General features: G+C 42.9%; 1 protein-coding gene across 1 annotated transcript in view; it reads left to right on the forward strand.

The window, feature by feature from the left end:
• The first annotated feature begins 1,003 nt into the window (after positions 1-1,003).
• Positions 1,004-16,378, forward strand: part of ABRAXAS2 (abraxas 2, BRISC complex subunit) — a 29,530-nt gene continuing 14,155 nt past the window's right edge. The window contains exons 1-4 of the mRNA XM_082721684.1: positions 1,004-1,636; positions 5,559-5,649; positions 9,475-9,511; positions 11,885-11,951. Coding sequence (XP_082577810.1) covers positions 1,490-1,636; positions 5,559-5,649; positions 9,475-9,511; positions 11,885-11,951 — 342 coding nt within the window. The 5' untranslated portion in view covers positions 1,004-1,489. The remainder of the gene's footprint in view (positions 1,637-5,558; positions 5,650-9,474; positions 9,512-11,884; positions 11,952-16,378) is intronic.

Here is a 16,378-nt window from a genome sequence, read left to right on the forward strand (position 1 = left end):
AATGACCTTAGGCAATGACACTCTGTTACACTGAAGGTAATTCCCAGAGAAAGCAAACAATTTCCCCTGCGGCTAGAATAATAAGTCTATCAATCCCAGAAGGGTGGGTATGGCTGGCACATTACAACATCTAGAGCAGAGATAAAGGAGGAAACTTCGAGCTGCTCTATGAGAAGAGCACTCTCGGTAAAGAGAAGGGCAAGTGCAAAGGCCCTGAGGTAGGACGAGATAGGAATTGCCAGGAAGCAGAAAGACTAGTGTAGCTGAAGCAGAGTGAACAAAGGGGTCAGCAGAAAGGAAGGAAGTCAGACGAGGTCATTACAAGGTTTGGGTTTAGACCAAGAAGCAACATGATTTAAATTTTAAATTTCAGTTTTAGCATGACCAGCTTAGTTGCTATGTTGAGAATAGATTTGGTAGGGAGGGGGTTAAAGACAGAAGCTGGAATATAGGATTTCTCAACATCATCCCACTGATGTGGGAGAGGGGGAGAGGGGCTCTTCCCATGCTTTGTAGGATGATTAGCAGCCAGTGTCCTTGTCCTCTAACCACTAAATTACCAGTGGCACCCTCCCCATAGTTGTGACATCTAAAAATGTCTCCAGACTCCGCCAAAGGTACCCCCAGTTCAGACCTCTTAAGTTAGAGATGGTTAAAATGATCCAGGAGAGAGTTAATGGCTTGGACCACCATTAGGTGTGCTAGCAGTGAATTCTAGGATTCTCCACATATTTTTAAGATTGTGCTGATGGATCAAATGGGGCGTGTCGATAACGAGTCGAAGATTTTTGGCCTTTGCAACTGTCAAAAGCAGTTCCATTTGCTGAACAGTGTGGTAGAAGGAGCCTTGACGGAGATCAGGAGTCCAGTTTTGACCCTGAGCGATCAAACGAATTGAAGAACAAGGACCCCTGAGTTTCTTTTCCTAACTGTTATATTTTATTTTCACGGTTATTTTGTTGTTCTTCTTCTTTTTCTTTCCATGATTTTTCATGGTTTTTTTTTTTTTTTTTTTTTTTGTACGCAGAATCCAATAGCTTCTTAGCACCTCCACAGCTACCACCTTTGTCCTCTCTGTCCCTTCGGGTTACAGGAGTGCCGCCACACTCCCCCCCCCCCCCGTCTCCCTCCCCGACATTGTAGTCTCGACTGCAGCTAGAATGGTCATATGAAAATGGAAATCACAGCATGTTACTCCACGTCAAACCCAAGCCAGACAATTGCTTGAATCATCGCCCTCCTTTCATCCTTGAGCACCGCAATGTTGGCTTTTATCAGTAAGAATTTCACCCGCAAACAGAAAAGACGATCTGGGGAACTTTCGAGGGTTGTTCAGAAGAGGTAGTGTCTGAGATGTGCCGCGCGCGAGACCCACAAAGAGGACACGTCCTCGGGGTCAGTTCCGATCACGCAGACCTGCATTTCTCAGCGCTCGCTCGCGGGCAAAGCGACCCCTTGGCCTCATCCGCCGAAGACTTCATTTCCCAGGATGCCAAGGGGCGGAACCGGCCGGAAGGCTGTGTCCTCTCCGCGGGGCATGATGGGGGAGTTGGAGATTTCCATCATGGCGGCTTCCATTTCGGGCTACACCTTCAGCGCTGTGTGTTTCCACAGCGCCAACAGCAACGCCGACCACGTAGGTGCCGGGCCCCCCGCCGCGGCGGCTGGAGCCTCCAGCCTTGGTCCCGGGCCCGTGTCTGCGGCCCAGCCGGACCACTCGCGGCTCGCCCCCCCCTCCCGGGCTCCCGGGCGGGCCCTAGGGGCTGGTGACCCGGGCGGCTCCCGCCCCCGGCGAGCTCCTGCTACCCAGAGCTCCTTCGTCCCGGGGTTGGGCCCCCTCACTCAGTGCCTGCCGCCTCCTGACCCTCTCAGGACAGCCGTCTCCCTTTCAGCAAAGCTGTCTAGGTTGGCCGCCGGCAGTGTCAAGCGTCGCTAACTGGAGACCAAGCGTCTGCCCCTCCTAAGAGTCAGGCTTCTGGACTTGCGAGGGGCTCCCGGGGTCGGCAAAGAGCGGAGAGACCGAGCTTTAGTCTAGGAGCCGAGGCACCCAGCCCCGCCCGCCGGTCTCACAGGTTGTCGTGGGGTGCGACGAGGGAAACCATGACTGTCACTATTCCTACTTGTGAGATGCGTTCATGTGTTTTCTTCGCCTCAATGGAAAATGGAGAATGTAAACAGGAGTGTTAGGTGTCGGGTCTGCTTGCCTTGAAGTTGCACGTTTAGTTCCTTGGCGAATGTTTTAAAGCCACGGCGCTAATCGCAGTGAAATAGGGAAATGACAGGCCTACATATGAGTGATCGGAAAACGCATAGGCTTCGGAGCTCAGAGGGAGCAGAGCCTGTCTGCTTTAATATCTTTATTTTCCGAATTGTCTTTTAATGTCATTCGCCTAGCTGGAAGTTTCTTAGTGAAACTAGATAATTTTTATCTTTAAGTCCATAATTAATCTGCCCACGAAATTGAGAGATGGTTTTAAGAGATGTTAATAATGAGTTATTCAAATTCATTTAGTAAGTGGGGGGGGGGGGGTTGAGGTTCTCATTACAAAGCAAAATGATACACTGTAGAATAAGGAACTGGATTTGGTTTGATGTCTGCAACTTTAGCTTCCATTAATAAAAACTCATCTCATAGAGGTGATTCTGTTAGATAATTGGATGGCATTAAATTATTCTACTTTTCCTCTGTGTAGTGTTGATGGTAGAGATTAATGATAGGAGTACACACAACGTGGGTTTTTCCAGAGTTAGCAGATGTCTCTGGATGCTAAGGCCTTTGATGCTGGAGCTAGCTATTTAATAATGTAATACAGTTCCATGTATAGGTGGTTTGTGATACTCCTAGTGTCCATGAAAGTACTAAATATGGTTTCATTAATGCTTTTTAACATCTCTAGTTCTTGGAGTACTTAGTAATATCATAGTTTATGTAAAAGGCGAGGCTACTCTAAGAATAAGCAGCTACCTGTTGAAAAGCAGATCGTTTTTCTACAAATGGCAGGGAGATGGCTACATTCCTTAGATTGTTACTAATTTACTTCAACACCTATTTCTTTAGTATCTATTCTGTGCCAGGCATGGTAGTAGACTTCATGGAAGTTTTCACCGTGACAGTAGTTTGCAGGTGTATTTTATGTGACCATAGCTGGTTATGTTAACCTTGCCGCAATTATATATGTGGAATACTTTTGTCAATTTTACGTATTTTTAAGTTGAGGAACCAAATTTTGCCTTTGTAGCACATTCCTGTTTTTTCCAGGCAAGATATTAGTTTAAAACAACTCATTCTGTAGAGCTGGCTCTAGCAAGCTTTTTCCAGATAAGTAAATATTTTAGGCTTTGTGAGCCATGTGGTTTATGTAGCAACTGGTCAGTTCTGCTGTTGTACAGAGAAAGCAATCATAGACAATAAATTAATTAGGGTGACAGTTCCATAAAGCTTTATTTATGGACCCTGAATTTGAATTTCATATAATTTTCACATGTCATGAAATATTCCTATTTTTTCTTCAACCATTTAAAAGTGGAAACTATTCTTCGCTTGTGGGCTGTACACTCACAGGCATGAGGCTTGATTTAACCCACACACCGTAGTTTGCCTCCTCCTTCTATAAAGTAACAGTGTTCGGACAATCCAGACTAGCAGAAAAGAAGCACTGGTTCATACTTTGCTTTAGAATGTCTTGCTGTCATTGTTGACTTTTTCAAACTGAGGACTATGATAGAGGTCCCAGATAAAATATAGGGCACTCCGATAAATTGAATTTCAGATAAATAGGAAATAATTTTTTAGAGTAAGTATATCCTAAATATTACACAAAATTGTTTGTTTATCTGAAATTCAAATTTAACAGTATCCTATATTTTTATTTTCTAAATTTAGCATCCCTAGACTGTGGAACATTAGGAATCTGGATATATGTTCTTAAAATGTAAAGTTCTGTAGGAATTTTAAAAAATTGCTTTCACCTTAATCTTTATTAACTTGTTATAAAGAGAAAGCTGCTCTTGTGTAGTGAGAATTCTTAACTGAAAGGCTTTCGTTGGATAAAACAAGCTTATTTAGTCACTATTTCTCAAGCTAGTAGTCATAGATATTGCTTCAGGTTTGAGAGAATTTTTTTAAGGGAGATTTGTATATTACTCAAGATTGAGAAAAGCCCTATACGTGATAGTTTGGGAACTTAGGACACTCCCTCCCCTATTCCAATACAAAAGCTATGCTGTAAAGCATCTGTCCCTCCCTCCTCACCCCCACAGATTCCAACTGGGAGTGTTTTTAAACTAGGCAATCTCTGTATTTGATTCGAAGGGTCAGCCTGGAATAGAAAGGTACATAGTACAAGGTCACTGTTCCCACAGATACTCTCAGCCAGTATGTACTGAGCACCTGCTGTGTGTTGGGCACTGTGCTAGTTGCTGAGGTATACAGGCACAAAGTCCCTCTCACAGGGCTTAGATTTTTTTTTTTTTAAAGATTTTATTTATTTATTTGACAGAGAGAGATCACAAGTAGGCAGAGAGGTAGGCAGAGAGAGAGAGAGGAGGAAGCAGGCTCCCCGCTGAGCAGAGAGCCCCATGCGGGACTGGATCCCAGACCCTGAGATCATGACCTGAGCCGAAGGCAGCGGCTTAACCCACTGAGCCACCCAGGCGCCCCCAGGGCTTAGATTTTAGTAGGTATAGGCATTTGTTAATGTAAAGATGTGGCAAGTGGGAGAAGACTGAGAGGAAAACACAGGGGACAGAGTGTCTGGTGTGCCCTGTTTTTGTTACATTGGCCAGGGAAGGCCTCTCTGATAAGGTGCTGTTTGAGTAAAAAGCCAGATGGAGGGAAGGAGCAAGCCATGTGGTTCTCCCAAGAAAGGAGATTGCAAGGCATCCTGTTAGCCCATCCTCATAGGGAAGTTGCCGAGGCACATAGAGTTAATGTTCTGCACCGTGCTTGTGCTCAACATGACAGCAAGTGCTCCCACAGCAGGTTATGTGCTGCGTAATCCAGAATTTATGGCCTGTGTTCACCAAAGGTGTAAAGAAAGTAACCTCAGCGTTTATTGAGGAAGAACGTTCATGTGAGTGATTTATTTGCTGAAATTCTCATTTCCCACACCCTGTACAAGAGCAGTTCGTTGTGCATTGTGTTAACTTCTTTATCCTTGTATCGTTAACAGGGCTTTTAAAACAATGAAATAAATTATATGCTGTTACAGGAAAACAACCTTGGAATATTTCTGCTTCCTGAGCTTTTTTGATGTTGGTTATTACACTCGGTAGGATTTAGGAAGTGGATTCACTCTGCTTATTTTTGCTTCAAAAAAACAGGGTGTTTTTTAAGGGATTAAAATATTTCATTGTGTATGGAATCCTTTTTCCAAGCAATCTAGATAATAGGTACATCTCAGACTACTTTAGTCTTCTTGGTTTATAGAATAGAAAGCTTATTTGGATTAATGTCAAAATTATTTTAAAATTATAATGCTCTCAATTCGTCTTAATTCCAGTAAAAAATACTTTTAGTCTGCAACTATCTTTTTTTTTTTTTTTTTAATTACTTTCAGGAAGGATTTCTGCTGGGAGAAGTAAGACAAGAAGAAACCTTTAGCATCAGTGACTCACAAATCAGCAACACAGAATTTCTGCAAGTAATTGGTGAGTTTATCACCTAGCTTAGGAATATTTTTTCTGTATCAATGCTGTTTGTTTTGTTCTTTGGTCCTTAACTGGTTTTAATCTGAAAGATAAAAAGAGTACATAAAAAGCAGCTAAAATCACAATGCAAATCGTTTGCACTGATAGCTGGTATGAAATGCTTTAGGAGTGTGAACGTGCAGTGGTGGCTGTAAGGTTGGGTAGTCTATAAAGCTCTTATCCACCAACTGGTCTTTTATTGAATCGCTGTCTGCTCTTGCTCATGATGGTCTCTTCAAAACCACAGTCACCCTTAGATCGCATACTGGGCTGTTCCCCATTGTCGACATCACCACACACTGAAATGCAAGGATCTTTTGGGCTGGTCCTTCCTGGAGGGATCTGCCAAAGGTGTTCATACTTGTTTATAAGAGCTATTGGCTAAATCTACCCAGCCTTCTGGAGGACAATCCAAATAGTTTTGGGTTGATTGTTGGGGAAGATGAAGGAGTGTTTATAGATGCACTGACTATCTTTGGATCAGTTTCTCTCTCTCTCTCTGTGTCTTTCTTTTTTTTTCCTCTTTGGATCAGTCTCCTTTCGATAAATAGGGATCAGACTCCTTCCAGCTGCACATTGAGCATGTCACCAAACAGCGTATCCTGATACTCAGGTCTCAGCAAGGGGTGCTTCACTTAGGCCACCACCATTTACTAACCGTCTGTGTGTGAAGCGTGTGCCAGGCAAGGAGAGGAGTACCCAGGTGCATCCCTAATTCCTGGAGCGGGGCAGGATAGGACAAGTGCACAGAAGTCTCAGACAACTGTACAAGATGAGTACTATAAGAAAGGAACAGAGAAAATCCCCTCCCTGCTAGGGGGTAAAGGTAGTAGAGAGTAAAGGTATCCTGAAGGCAGTGAACTTAGGGTCAGGGGGGCAGTGGGTTCAGGGGAACACAGAGCAGGGAGTACACAAGATATACAGGTAATCTGGCCTGTTTCTATGTGGAGAAAATACAGAATGTGTGAAGGTGAGTGGTTTGGTTTGAAGTATTGCTGGAAGGTTAGGTTATGTTGCGACCACATCATCAATTTCAAGCCTTCCAGTTCTGATAGCCTTCTAGGATATGGGTTGGGAGGCCAGGATGAGGATTGAGGTGGGGTTAGGATTGGGGGAAAACAAGGAACAGTTCATTTCCTCAAGGACCCATACGATAAGACCCATTCCTCACAATACTGACTTGTTAAATAAAGACTCAATATACTGTCTCCAGCTGTTCTTTCACTGAGGTTTTGTTTTTATTTCTTGTAACTCTTTAAAATCCTAAAATGGAGAATTTGGTTTCATGGAACATGGGTGTAGTTTTATTGTTTGCACTTGGATTTTCAAAACTAATTTGGTATGCGAAGGTTAAAATGTCAGACGTAGTTAACAGACAGCACACCAAGCAAGAAAGAGCTCTGTTACCTAGTGTGACCATAAAAATAGTACTTCTGTTGAATATTCTGGCTATTTATTTATTTTAAAAGAAGTAGAATTGTAAATAATCAAATTCTACAGCTTCATGCACTGTATCTGATTCATAAACCTTCTGGTTCTTTCAGTAAATACGTTTCCATGGTACTGTAGATACAGAGAAGTACCAGTCGATAGAGCCCCAGTTAATGCAGCGCCATGACAACCATCTTCTGCTGCACAACGTTTAATTTATTAACTATATTCCGTTCATTGCATGAAACAGTTGTGGCTCTCATGGGCAAAGTATTTACTGGTGTTATCTTAGGTGCACTGTTACCATTGCAGTAGTTTTCTTTTGAAACTAAGTACATGTTCGAAATAGAAACAGGGACTCCAAACCTAGGTTGGAAGGCCAAAGGTTAGGTCAAGTGCCCTGAGTAGTATTCCAGACCAGTGGTATCAAGAAATTTTCTTGCATAGCCTAACTTCAGAATAAGATGTTTTAAATAAAATTGAGTCTACTGAAGTTGTTATTTATTGCAAATGACTGAATCCACGCACGGACACTTTTACTCTGTACAGTAAGGACTGCATCCAGAGTGCTACATTTTGAACACGATGTGTCGCATTCTGTGTTAACTGCATATTAATTTTAAAAGCTGGGCTGACTCACTTTCAGCAGAGTTGTCTACCCTTAGTTCTAGAAGGGGAGGGAGCAGGCAGCCACGGAAGAGCTTCCTTAGTTAATTAGATGATGCCACTGCAGTTACTGGAAAGGATGGAGGAGGGAGTAGTGGAACTGTTGAGTCTCCATCAGGAGAGGAGAAGCAGAGGTAGGAAGATCAGTGAGACTAGGCGGAGGTGGGGGTGGGGCGGGGGGCTGGGGAGGACTGCTAAGGGAATGAGTGCAGTCATACCTACATGAAGAGCAGTCTGCCGTGTGGATGAACTGCAGAGGCGTGGCCGACTCTGGAATCCCACGCAGGGCTGCCCTGCTCCTGCCGGTTTCCAGCGGTCTATCCGCCAGTGTGCCTGCCAGCTTCGTTGCAGTCTGCATCCTGATCATGTTCGAGGCCTTCACCCTGTTTTTTCCACGGAGGGTTTAGGCATTGCAAAAAGTCTTACAGAGAAAGGTCCAACTTTCTTTAGCAAATGCCACATGATATCTAGGGCGTATCTTAAGTGTGCTGCTAATCCCGGTTGTAAATCACGACAGAAGTCTGCTGGGGCAGTTGATGACAGCACTGTGTGTTTGGGAATCCAGATCCACTGTAGGGTTTTTAAGAAATATTCGTTCCTTTAAAGGAGAAGGTGGGCTTTTCTTTCTTTTTCCTGAGCCCTCTGTAAAGTTTTTGCTAAAAATGTTCCACATTCTAATTAATTTACTCATAGTACCTCAGAAATAATATAGGATGGCACACTGTATTATTGCTGGTGGTAAAAGAAGGAACAATTTCTGGATGAAGTTTTCTTATTTGCATCACTGTGTCAACAGCCATGCCAGGCAAGGAAGCTTGTCTTTCCAGTGGAAGGATTGCATCTGTGCGTATGTTTTTGCAGCATTGACATCAGTACAGAAGCTAACGGGCAGAGTCCCATGGCCACCAGGGTCATGGTTTCATTTTAATTGTGTTAAAGTGGCAGCCTGGAGCTCTGTGGCTGTGGCTTTTTAGACAGCAGGTGATGAGTTTCTGTCTCGAAGAATGTTAGGAATAGGATCGAGTGGTTAATTAGTCTCATGGTCTTAGAAAGCCACCCAGATCCTAAGCCCCCTGATGAGCCTGAAGGACTTGTTTCCTCTGGGTAATCAGAGCAGTCTTTCCAGAAGCTGTTAGGATCTGCCTTACAAAGGACTATTTCCCTTGGTGTTGACCATCTTTGAAGGGGTTAACAGGCGTCCAGAGCTTTCTCCTCTCTTTCCGTTCAGGACGTTCAGGACGCCTGGCCCAGCTTGTTCTGGGTTATTGGTTGTAGGGAGGTTAGGCCCTCCTCTCCCCAAGCTGCCCTCACCCTGCTTATCCGCTTTGATTAAATGCTTTCAGTTAGCTGTTACTTTTCCCTCTTATGCTTTGTTTAACTAGGTGAGATTGCATGAGGGCGCACAACGGCTGTGTGTTCCTGAGTAAAAGCTTTCGGCTATGTGCTCATCAGCCATGGGTAAATGGAAACAGAACGTGTTCTCCAGCTTAATTCGTCCTGAAAAGGTGTCCCTGAGTTTCAGTGTTGAGAAGACACACTGCCCTCACTAGTGTACATGCAGCACCTATATGGGAGAGGAAAACTGTCTTTTTATTGTTTGAGGTTTCAGTAAACAAACAAGTAGGCTATTTTGTACTTGCCTGTGTCTTACATGATTAACTAAGCTGTGTTCCTTCTTTCTAATTACAGAAATCCATAATCATCAGCCGTGTTCAAAGCTTTTTAGGTAAGCCACATCTTCCTTTGTCACTTTTAGTCCTTATTGAAAGATTAATTGATTAAAAACTATTGAATTTAGGCTTGTACCTGATTGTGGCTATGAAGTCCCAGGTGTAACTGAGGGCATCCAAATTCACTTGTTTATTGAGTGTCCAGTGTGTGTAAGGTTAGAGATAGGGGAGGGATGGTGTAAATCTTGGCCTCCATGATTTACAGTGAGAGTCTACTCCAGCAGCCTCCCAAGCAAGGGCTTTTCAGCCACAGAGCAGGAAGTTAGTCAAGAATCCCATACAGATAAAAGAATTTAATGGGTGTTTTTAAGAAGAATAAAACATGTTCAGTGTTCAACTTTAAAATGCAAGGAAAGGAAACATGGAACTTTCTTTTTGCATGTATGTGTTAACATACACTAGTTACATACTAAGACCAACTAAAGGACAGCAAGAGAAAGAAATGGGAGGAGCGACATTCCGAAGGGAGGCAGCAAATGACAGATGTGTGGCGGGTGAGAGAGACAAGGGCCAGTACCCCCATCCACTAGACTTCTCCCCACCAATATGCAGGCCTCTGTCTGCTCTCTCAGCCCCAGAGCCCTCCACCTGCTGGCTGGTGTGATGATTTCAGCTCCTTCAGCACCCCCCGGCCCAGCATGTTCTACCTTCCCAGCAGCCAGTACTTCCCTTCCCGGAGTAGGATTCGGCATTCTTGGTCAGCACTCCCTTCTCTAACAACTGCCAACCCTTGGTGCCTGGCTGTTCCTGCTGTGTGTCCCCTGCAGCTTTCACCCTGGTCCCTGTCCTGTTCTTAGCTGACCCACATACCTAGGCCCTTGCACCCAAGAACTGCTGGGGGGCCCCCGCCCCACCACACACAGATACCCATCCATTTATTATTTTAGAAGATTGTCCTCATGCAGGAAGTTTACCTGTGGACAAAGTCTAAAGGCAGCCAAGATCCTCATCACTTTTAGGTTTGCATGTAACTGAAAGAGGAGTGGGAAGCAAGACAAGCAGTTTGTTCGAGAAGAATCTCCGAGCAAATGAAAGGATTCAGGCCATGGTTCACACATTGGCTATGTTTGGTCCACACAAGTGTCTGATTTGGCCCTGACTCTGCGAAGCTCTTCTAGGTGTGCCCTGTTTTGCCCTTCTGAGGAATTGCATGTAAGGCTGTCAGTAAAATTGTCTCAGAGGGATTTAACTAAGTTTAAATTACATACCTATAATTCTTACAGTGGAAGGAAACCTTAGAAGTCATGTGTCTGCTCCAGACTCTTTCTTCTGTATAGAGGGAAGTGGAGAGCACGTAGGTTCAGTGGCTTGCCCAGGATCATGCAGTGAGAAGCAGAGCTGGGCTGGGGCTAGTATCTCTTGACTCCCAGTTCAGTGGGTTTTCTTTGTTTGTTTTGTTTTGTTTTGACCATTTCTCGAACTTCTTACTGCTTTATAAGGCCTGGGCCTAATGGTTGTGGGTTGAGGGAGGAAGGATGGCTTTCCCTTTTTTTTAAAAAAGATTTTATTTATTAGAGAGACAGGGAGAATGAGTGCAGGGAGGAGTAGAGGGAGAGGGAGAAGCAAGCTCCCTGTTGAGCAAGGAGCGTGAAGAGGGACTCGATACGAGGACCCAGGGATCATGACCTGAGCCTGAAGCAGACGCTTAACCAACTGAGCCACCCCCGGTGTCCCAAGAATGGGATTCCTAAAAGCACAGTCAGTGGTAGAAAAACCCAAACATCATTATGCCTGCTTACTGTAGGATCCTGGTCGGCTAGGTCTGTTTGAGGGGCAGACCTGGCTTCAAAGCCCAGCTCTTCCATCTTCCACCTGTATAGTTTGGGGCAAGTCACTTAAGTATCTTTACCTACAAAACTGGGAATAAAACTTGGGACACGTTGGGCTGCAGTAATACCTATTTACCAGCACTGAAGCAGGAATGAAAAGAAATAAGTTGAGAAAGCATGCAGCCAGGCCTCTTAACCATTCAACAGATGTTCATTTCCCTTCTGCATTTCTCAGAAAATAAGCTCCTGTATTCTTTTTTCCCCCATAAGTAACTGATACTTAGAAACAAGGAAAAGATGTCACAGCCATTGGAAACCACACGTTTTCTAATTACTTGCTATCAGTATCTCCCACATGTGGAAGTAATACCTTTTGAATGTAACAGTCTCTTGAGTATTCTTTGATGCAAAAGATATATCATCAATAAAGCACTGAGATTGATTTCTCTGGTTATCTGTTGAAGATAAGCAATTGTATCTTTATGTCTTGATTACCAACTTTTAGGATCCAGGGACCCATAGACACATGAGGCTAAGTATATTCATTTCCAAAATACCATATGACTTTAATAAAATGTATTTTCTTTTAAAAAAAAACAGTTTTTATGACTATGCAAGCAAAGTTAACGAAGAGAGCTTGGACAGGATTCTTAAGGATCGGAGAAAGGTATGTCCTGTTTGTTGCCCAGTCCGATTTGGAAATCACTGTTTATTTTATTACCTAAACTTAAAACCAGAAGGGAATGTAAAATGAAACAATAGGATTTGATATTAATGTATGAGAGTTCTGTTGACTTAAGTAGATTTTAAGGGTAAATGCAGATGTGAGATAATGTTTATAACCTATCAATAGAAAAAAAAATTTAGATATTTATAGTGTGATTCTATTATGTAAAAATCAGAAGGAAAAACAAGAACCATACTCTAGAGAGTTAAAAATTAGTTTAGTTGATTCTGAGTGGTTCTTTTTTTCTCTTTTGTAATTTAAAAAGTAATTTTGCAAGTATCTTACATACATGCATTAATTTTATAACCAGGAAAAATAGTTCTAAAAAAGGTAAGTCATAATTAAACATCTCTGGATATGTTACCCTTTCAAGTTCAATTAATGCCAAACATAGATGTTTTTCCAAAAGGTCATGTGTTTATTGTTTCTGTCAACATATGCATATAATGTTCTGATTATGTATGGTAAGCAAGTCTGAATAGAATTGAAAATGAACCAGTTTTATTGCTGCGGCATTGTCTGATGATCTCATTTATAATTTATTCTGTTGTACCATGTGTGGGTTTTACTTTTCTACCTTGAAATATTAATTCCAGAAAAGTAGATTTGTTATTAAACCATGCCTTGAGGAAAAAAAATATTAACAAAAGTTTTCAGTTTGTCACAAAAAAATGCCTTTGTTTAGAAGTGTGTATTATGAAAAAGCTTTTAAAAGATTACTTGTGGAAAAAAAGAATCAGCACCGTAGGACTTGGTTCCCGAGGTGTCTGAAGAAGGGCACCAGGAGTAAGGGTGCAGTCAGAGTAAGTCAGCTGCCTGGGCGATGGGCGGGCTGGCTCAGTTGCGTCGTCAGTTGGAAAAGCAGAAAGAAAAGCAGGTAAGATGAAAGGAAGACTGGGAAGGCCGGAAGAAAGGACAGACCGCTTTATGGATGTTGATGAGCTCAGGTCTCTGGAATTGGACCCCGTCACCATCCACCCGGGAAAGGGAGTTAGAGCGGCCACAGACATTGGGGTCCAGCTCTCTTGTTTTCAGTGACGTGCCCAGGAGCATATGTTCTGGAATCTCTCAGGAGTCCGACCTTCCTATCCTAGCTCCAACCTATCTCCTCATTCCATTTATATTTTAGACAGTGAACTTTTATTATACTTTCTAAAACTGAAATTTCTTCCATGAAAATTCTCTTTCGAGCAGTTTTCTAGAGTATTTACTACACATTAAAAGTAACAGGAGTATTTTTTTTTTAAAGATTTTATTTATTTATTTGAGAGAGAGAATGAGAGAGAGAGAGAGTGCATTAAGGTCAGAGGGAGAAGCAGGAGCCTGACGTGGGGCTTAATCCCGGGACTCCAGGATCATGACCTGAGCCGAAGGCAGTTGTTTAACCAACTGAGCCACCCAGGCACCTATATATTTTTTTAAGATTTTATTTATTTGGAAGAGAGAGAGAGACAGCATGAGTGGGAGGAGCAGAGAGGGGGGTAGAAAGAGAATCTTGAGCAGACTCCACGCTGAGTGCAGAGCCTGATGTGGGGGTCAATCCCACAACCATGACCTGAGCTGAAACCAAGACTGGGATGCTTAAGCGACAGTACCACCCAGGTGCCCTGAAGTATTTTTTTAAATAGATGAAAAAAATTCGAAGTGACAAAAATGAATAAAGAATATGAACAGGAAATTCACAAAAGAAAAAAGAAATACACAAATGGCCAAGAAATAATGAAAAGATGTTTATTTTCAATCTGGAAATGCAAACTGAAACAGCATGATGCTATTTTCTTGCTCATTAGATTAGCAAAAGTGTAAAGGGATTGCTAATACCCAGTTTTGGGTAAGGCTTTGGGAAATGGGGAAGCTGTAGTTGGTGGGAATGTAAGTTGATGACAAACAGTTAAGAGTTTTGCAGTAACAGAATTTTATTTTTAATTTTCTTTCTATTATTACTAAAGTAATCTTGATGCTCAATGTGGGGCTCAGACTTAGGACCCCAAGGTCAAGAGTTACGTGCTCCACATACTGAGTCAGCCAGGCGCTCTGCAGTAACAGAATTTTAAATACGCAGTCCCACCTCTAGGAATCTGGCCCAAGTAAACATTTGGATCTAGGAACAAAGTTATGAAAGGTTGGCGTTAATGAATAGCTCAACTCTGTGCCAGGCCGTGTTCTAAGCACTTTCCGGGTGTTGGAACTAGGAGGTAAATTGCTGTTCTTACCATCCCCATTTTACAATTGAGGAAACAGGGGTGAGTGCCTTGCTAAAGGTCCCCAGTGGGTAATGGTGGAACCCAAGGTTAACCCCAGCAGTCTGGCCTCGGAACCCAGCATGCAAGGGTGTTTATTGTGTCTTTGCTTAATAGTAAGGGTTTTGAAAGCAGTCTAAATGTCCACCAATGGGAAACGGTCAAGTCGGTTGTGTTGACACCTCTATACTGTGGGATATGAAGCAGCCATTGCAAAGCATGAGGGAAGTTCTTGGGTAATGCCCTAGAAAGATCTCAAAGTTGGGTTACATGAGAAAAGTAGTGTTATAATTTGAGCCTGTTTTATGTAAAAACACAAATCTGAATGAGTATTTAGATGTACAGAAAAAGATCAGGAAGGAAGGCAGCCAAACTTAAAAGTGTTTACTTTGGGGAAGGGAATGGAGAGGTGCTGCTGAAGAAGGAGAACTTTATGGGAAAAGTTTGTAACAGTGTTCGTTAATTGAAAATAAGTTGGGAAAAAAAAAAAAGAGGAGTCTACCAGGTAGGGTTTTGTTTCGTTTCTGTGTTTTGTTTTGTTTTGTTTTTAGCTGTAGATAAGGACACATTTCTTAATTAATTTGGGGGTTTAAAACTCGGATATGCCGGGGGAGCCTGGCTGACTCAGTAGAATTTGTGACTCTTGACCTCTGGGTCATGAGTTCAAGCCCCATGTTGGGTGTAGAGCTTATTAAAAAAATTAAATTGGGGCACCTGGGTGGCTCAGGCAGTTGAACATCTGACTCTTGATTTCTGCCCAGTTCGTGATCTTAGGGTCATGCATAGGATCTACTATCGAGCCCCACACTTGAGATTCTCTCTCTCCTTCTGCCCCCACTGCCCCCAGCTCGTATACTTGTTCTCTCTCGCTCAAGTAAATAAATAAAATCTTTAAAATAATAATAATTAACAAAGTAAAATTGGATTTGCTCTTTTGATCTTTAGTACATCCTACATCTGTTGTTATCTGGAAGGTATGTGGCTCTCAAATGTAGAAACTCTACAACATTGCTAAAACTTTTTTTTAACCATAGACTTAAGATAGGGGCTAATGTTTTATTTTTCGTTTTTTTAAGTAGGCTCCACAGCCAGGGAGAGCCCAACATGGGGCTCAATCTCACGACCCTGAGGTCAAGACCTGTGCAGAGATCAAGAGCTGGACTCTTAACCAACTAAGCCAGCCAGGCATCCAAAGGCTAATGATTTGATATGAGAATCCCCCAGTAGGTACAACATGGTCATCTACTGCAACGTGCAGAATTACTGCCCTGGCAGACTACGTCTTGTGTTTACCAAGTTTGCACAAGCCTCAGGTTTGGGGCCAAGGCCAAAAAAGCAAGTGAGAAGGGGGTTTCTGCCTTCTGGAATCATCTGCTGTGCAGTAGATGATGATAAACATAACGGCCACGTTAATATCATCGTAAGGCCCAAAGGCTCATGAGGTGAAGATAACCAGCATGTCCTCTATTGGGGACGGTTGCTTTGGCTCCAAAGAGTATAAGTGACTATCTAGTTGAGAGTAGAGAGGAAAGTCTTTGTGAGAAGTTGTCTATGAAACTTTGGCTGAAATAAGGTTGTAGGGAAAGATGTCCACAGTTTTTCATCACGGCCCAGGCATAATTGTCAGAAATGGGCTTTTTAGCGTCAGGAAGTTTCTCAGTAGCCTTGCAACGATCTTGTTAGCTCTAAAAGGTACAATCATGGGTGTCAACAAATGTGAATGAATTTGGCATCTCATCTTTCATTAATAAGAATAATGGGGTTGTCCTTTTAGCATATAACAAATGAATACGTTGATTTCTGTCTGTTGATATCCAAAATAAATGCATCAGGCTCCTGTCTCTCAGAAAATACAGGTAGAATAAAACAGTTGGAATCCACGTAAGTGAAAAGCATTATGCCTCATCCAGTAGCCACCTGTAAGATTCTGTTCATCAGTGAGCGTTTCATGAGAGCACCCAATGTTCTGGCAAAGCTTAGGTCTCTGCAGGGTGCCAGGGAGAGGGAGTAGAGACACCCCCAGGCCTCTGAAGGAGCTGACTCCAGTGTTATTCCTCATGCCCCAGACATACTGCTCAGAGTGCGACATGCCATGTTCTCAGGCATCAATACCTCTAGCCAGGCGAT

Source organism: Mustela nivalis (genome assembly GCF_964662115.1).
Source record: "Mustela nivalis genome assembly, chromosome: 2".
In the NCBI taxonomy this organism is placed as follows: domain Eukaryota; kingdom Metazoa; phylum Chordata; class Mammalia; order Carnivora; family Mustelidae; genus Mustela; species Mustela nivalis.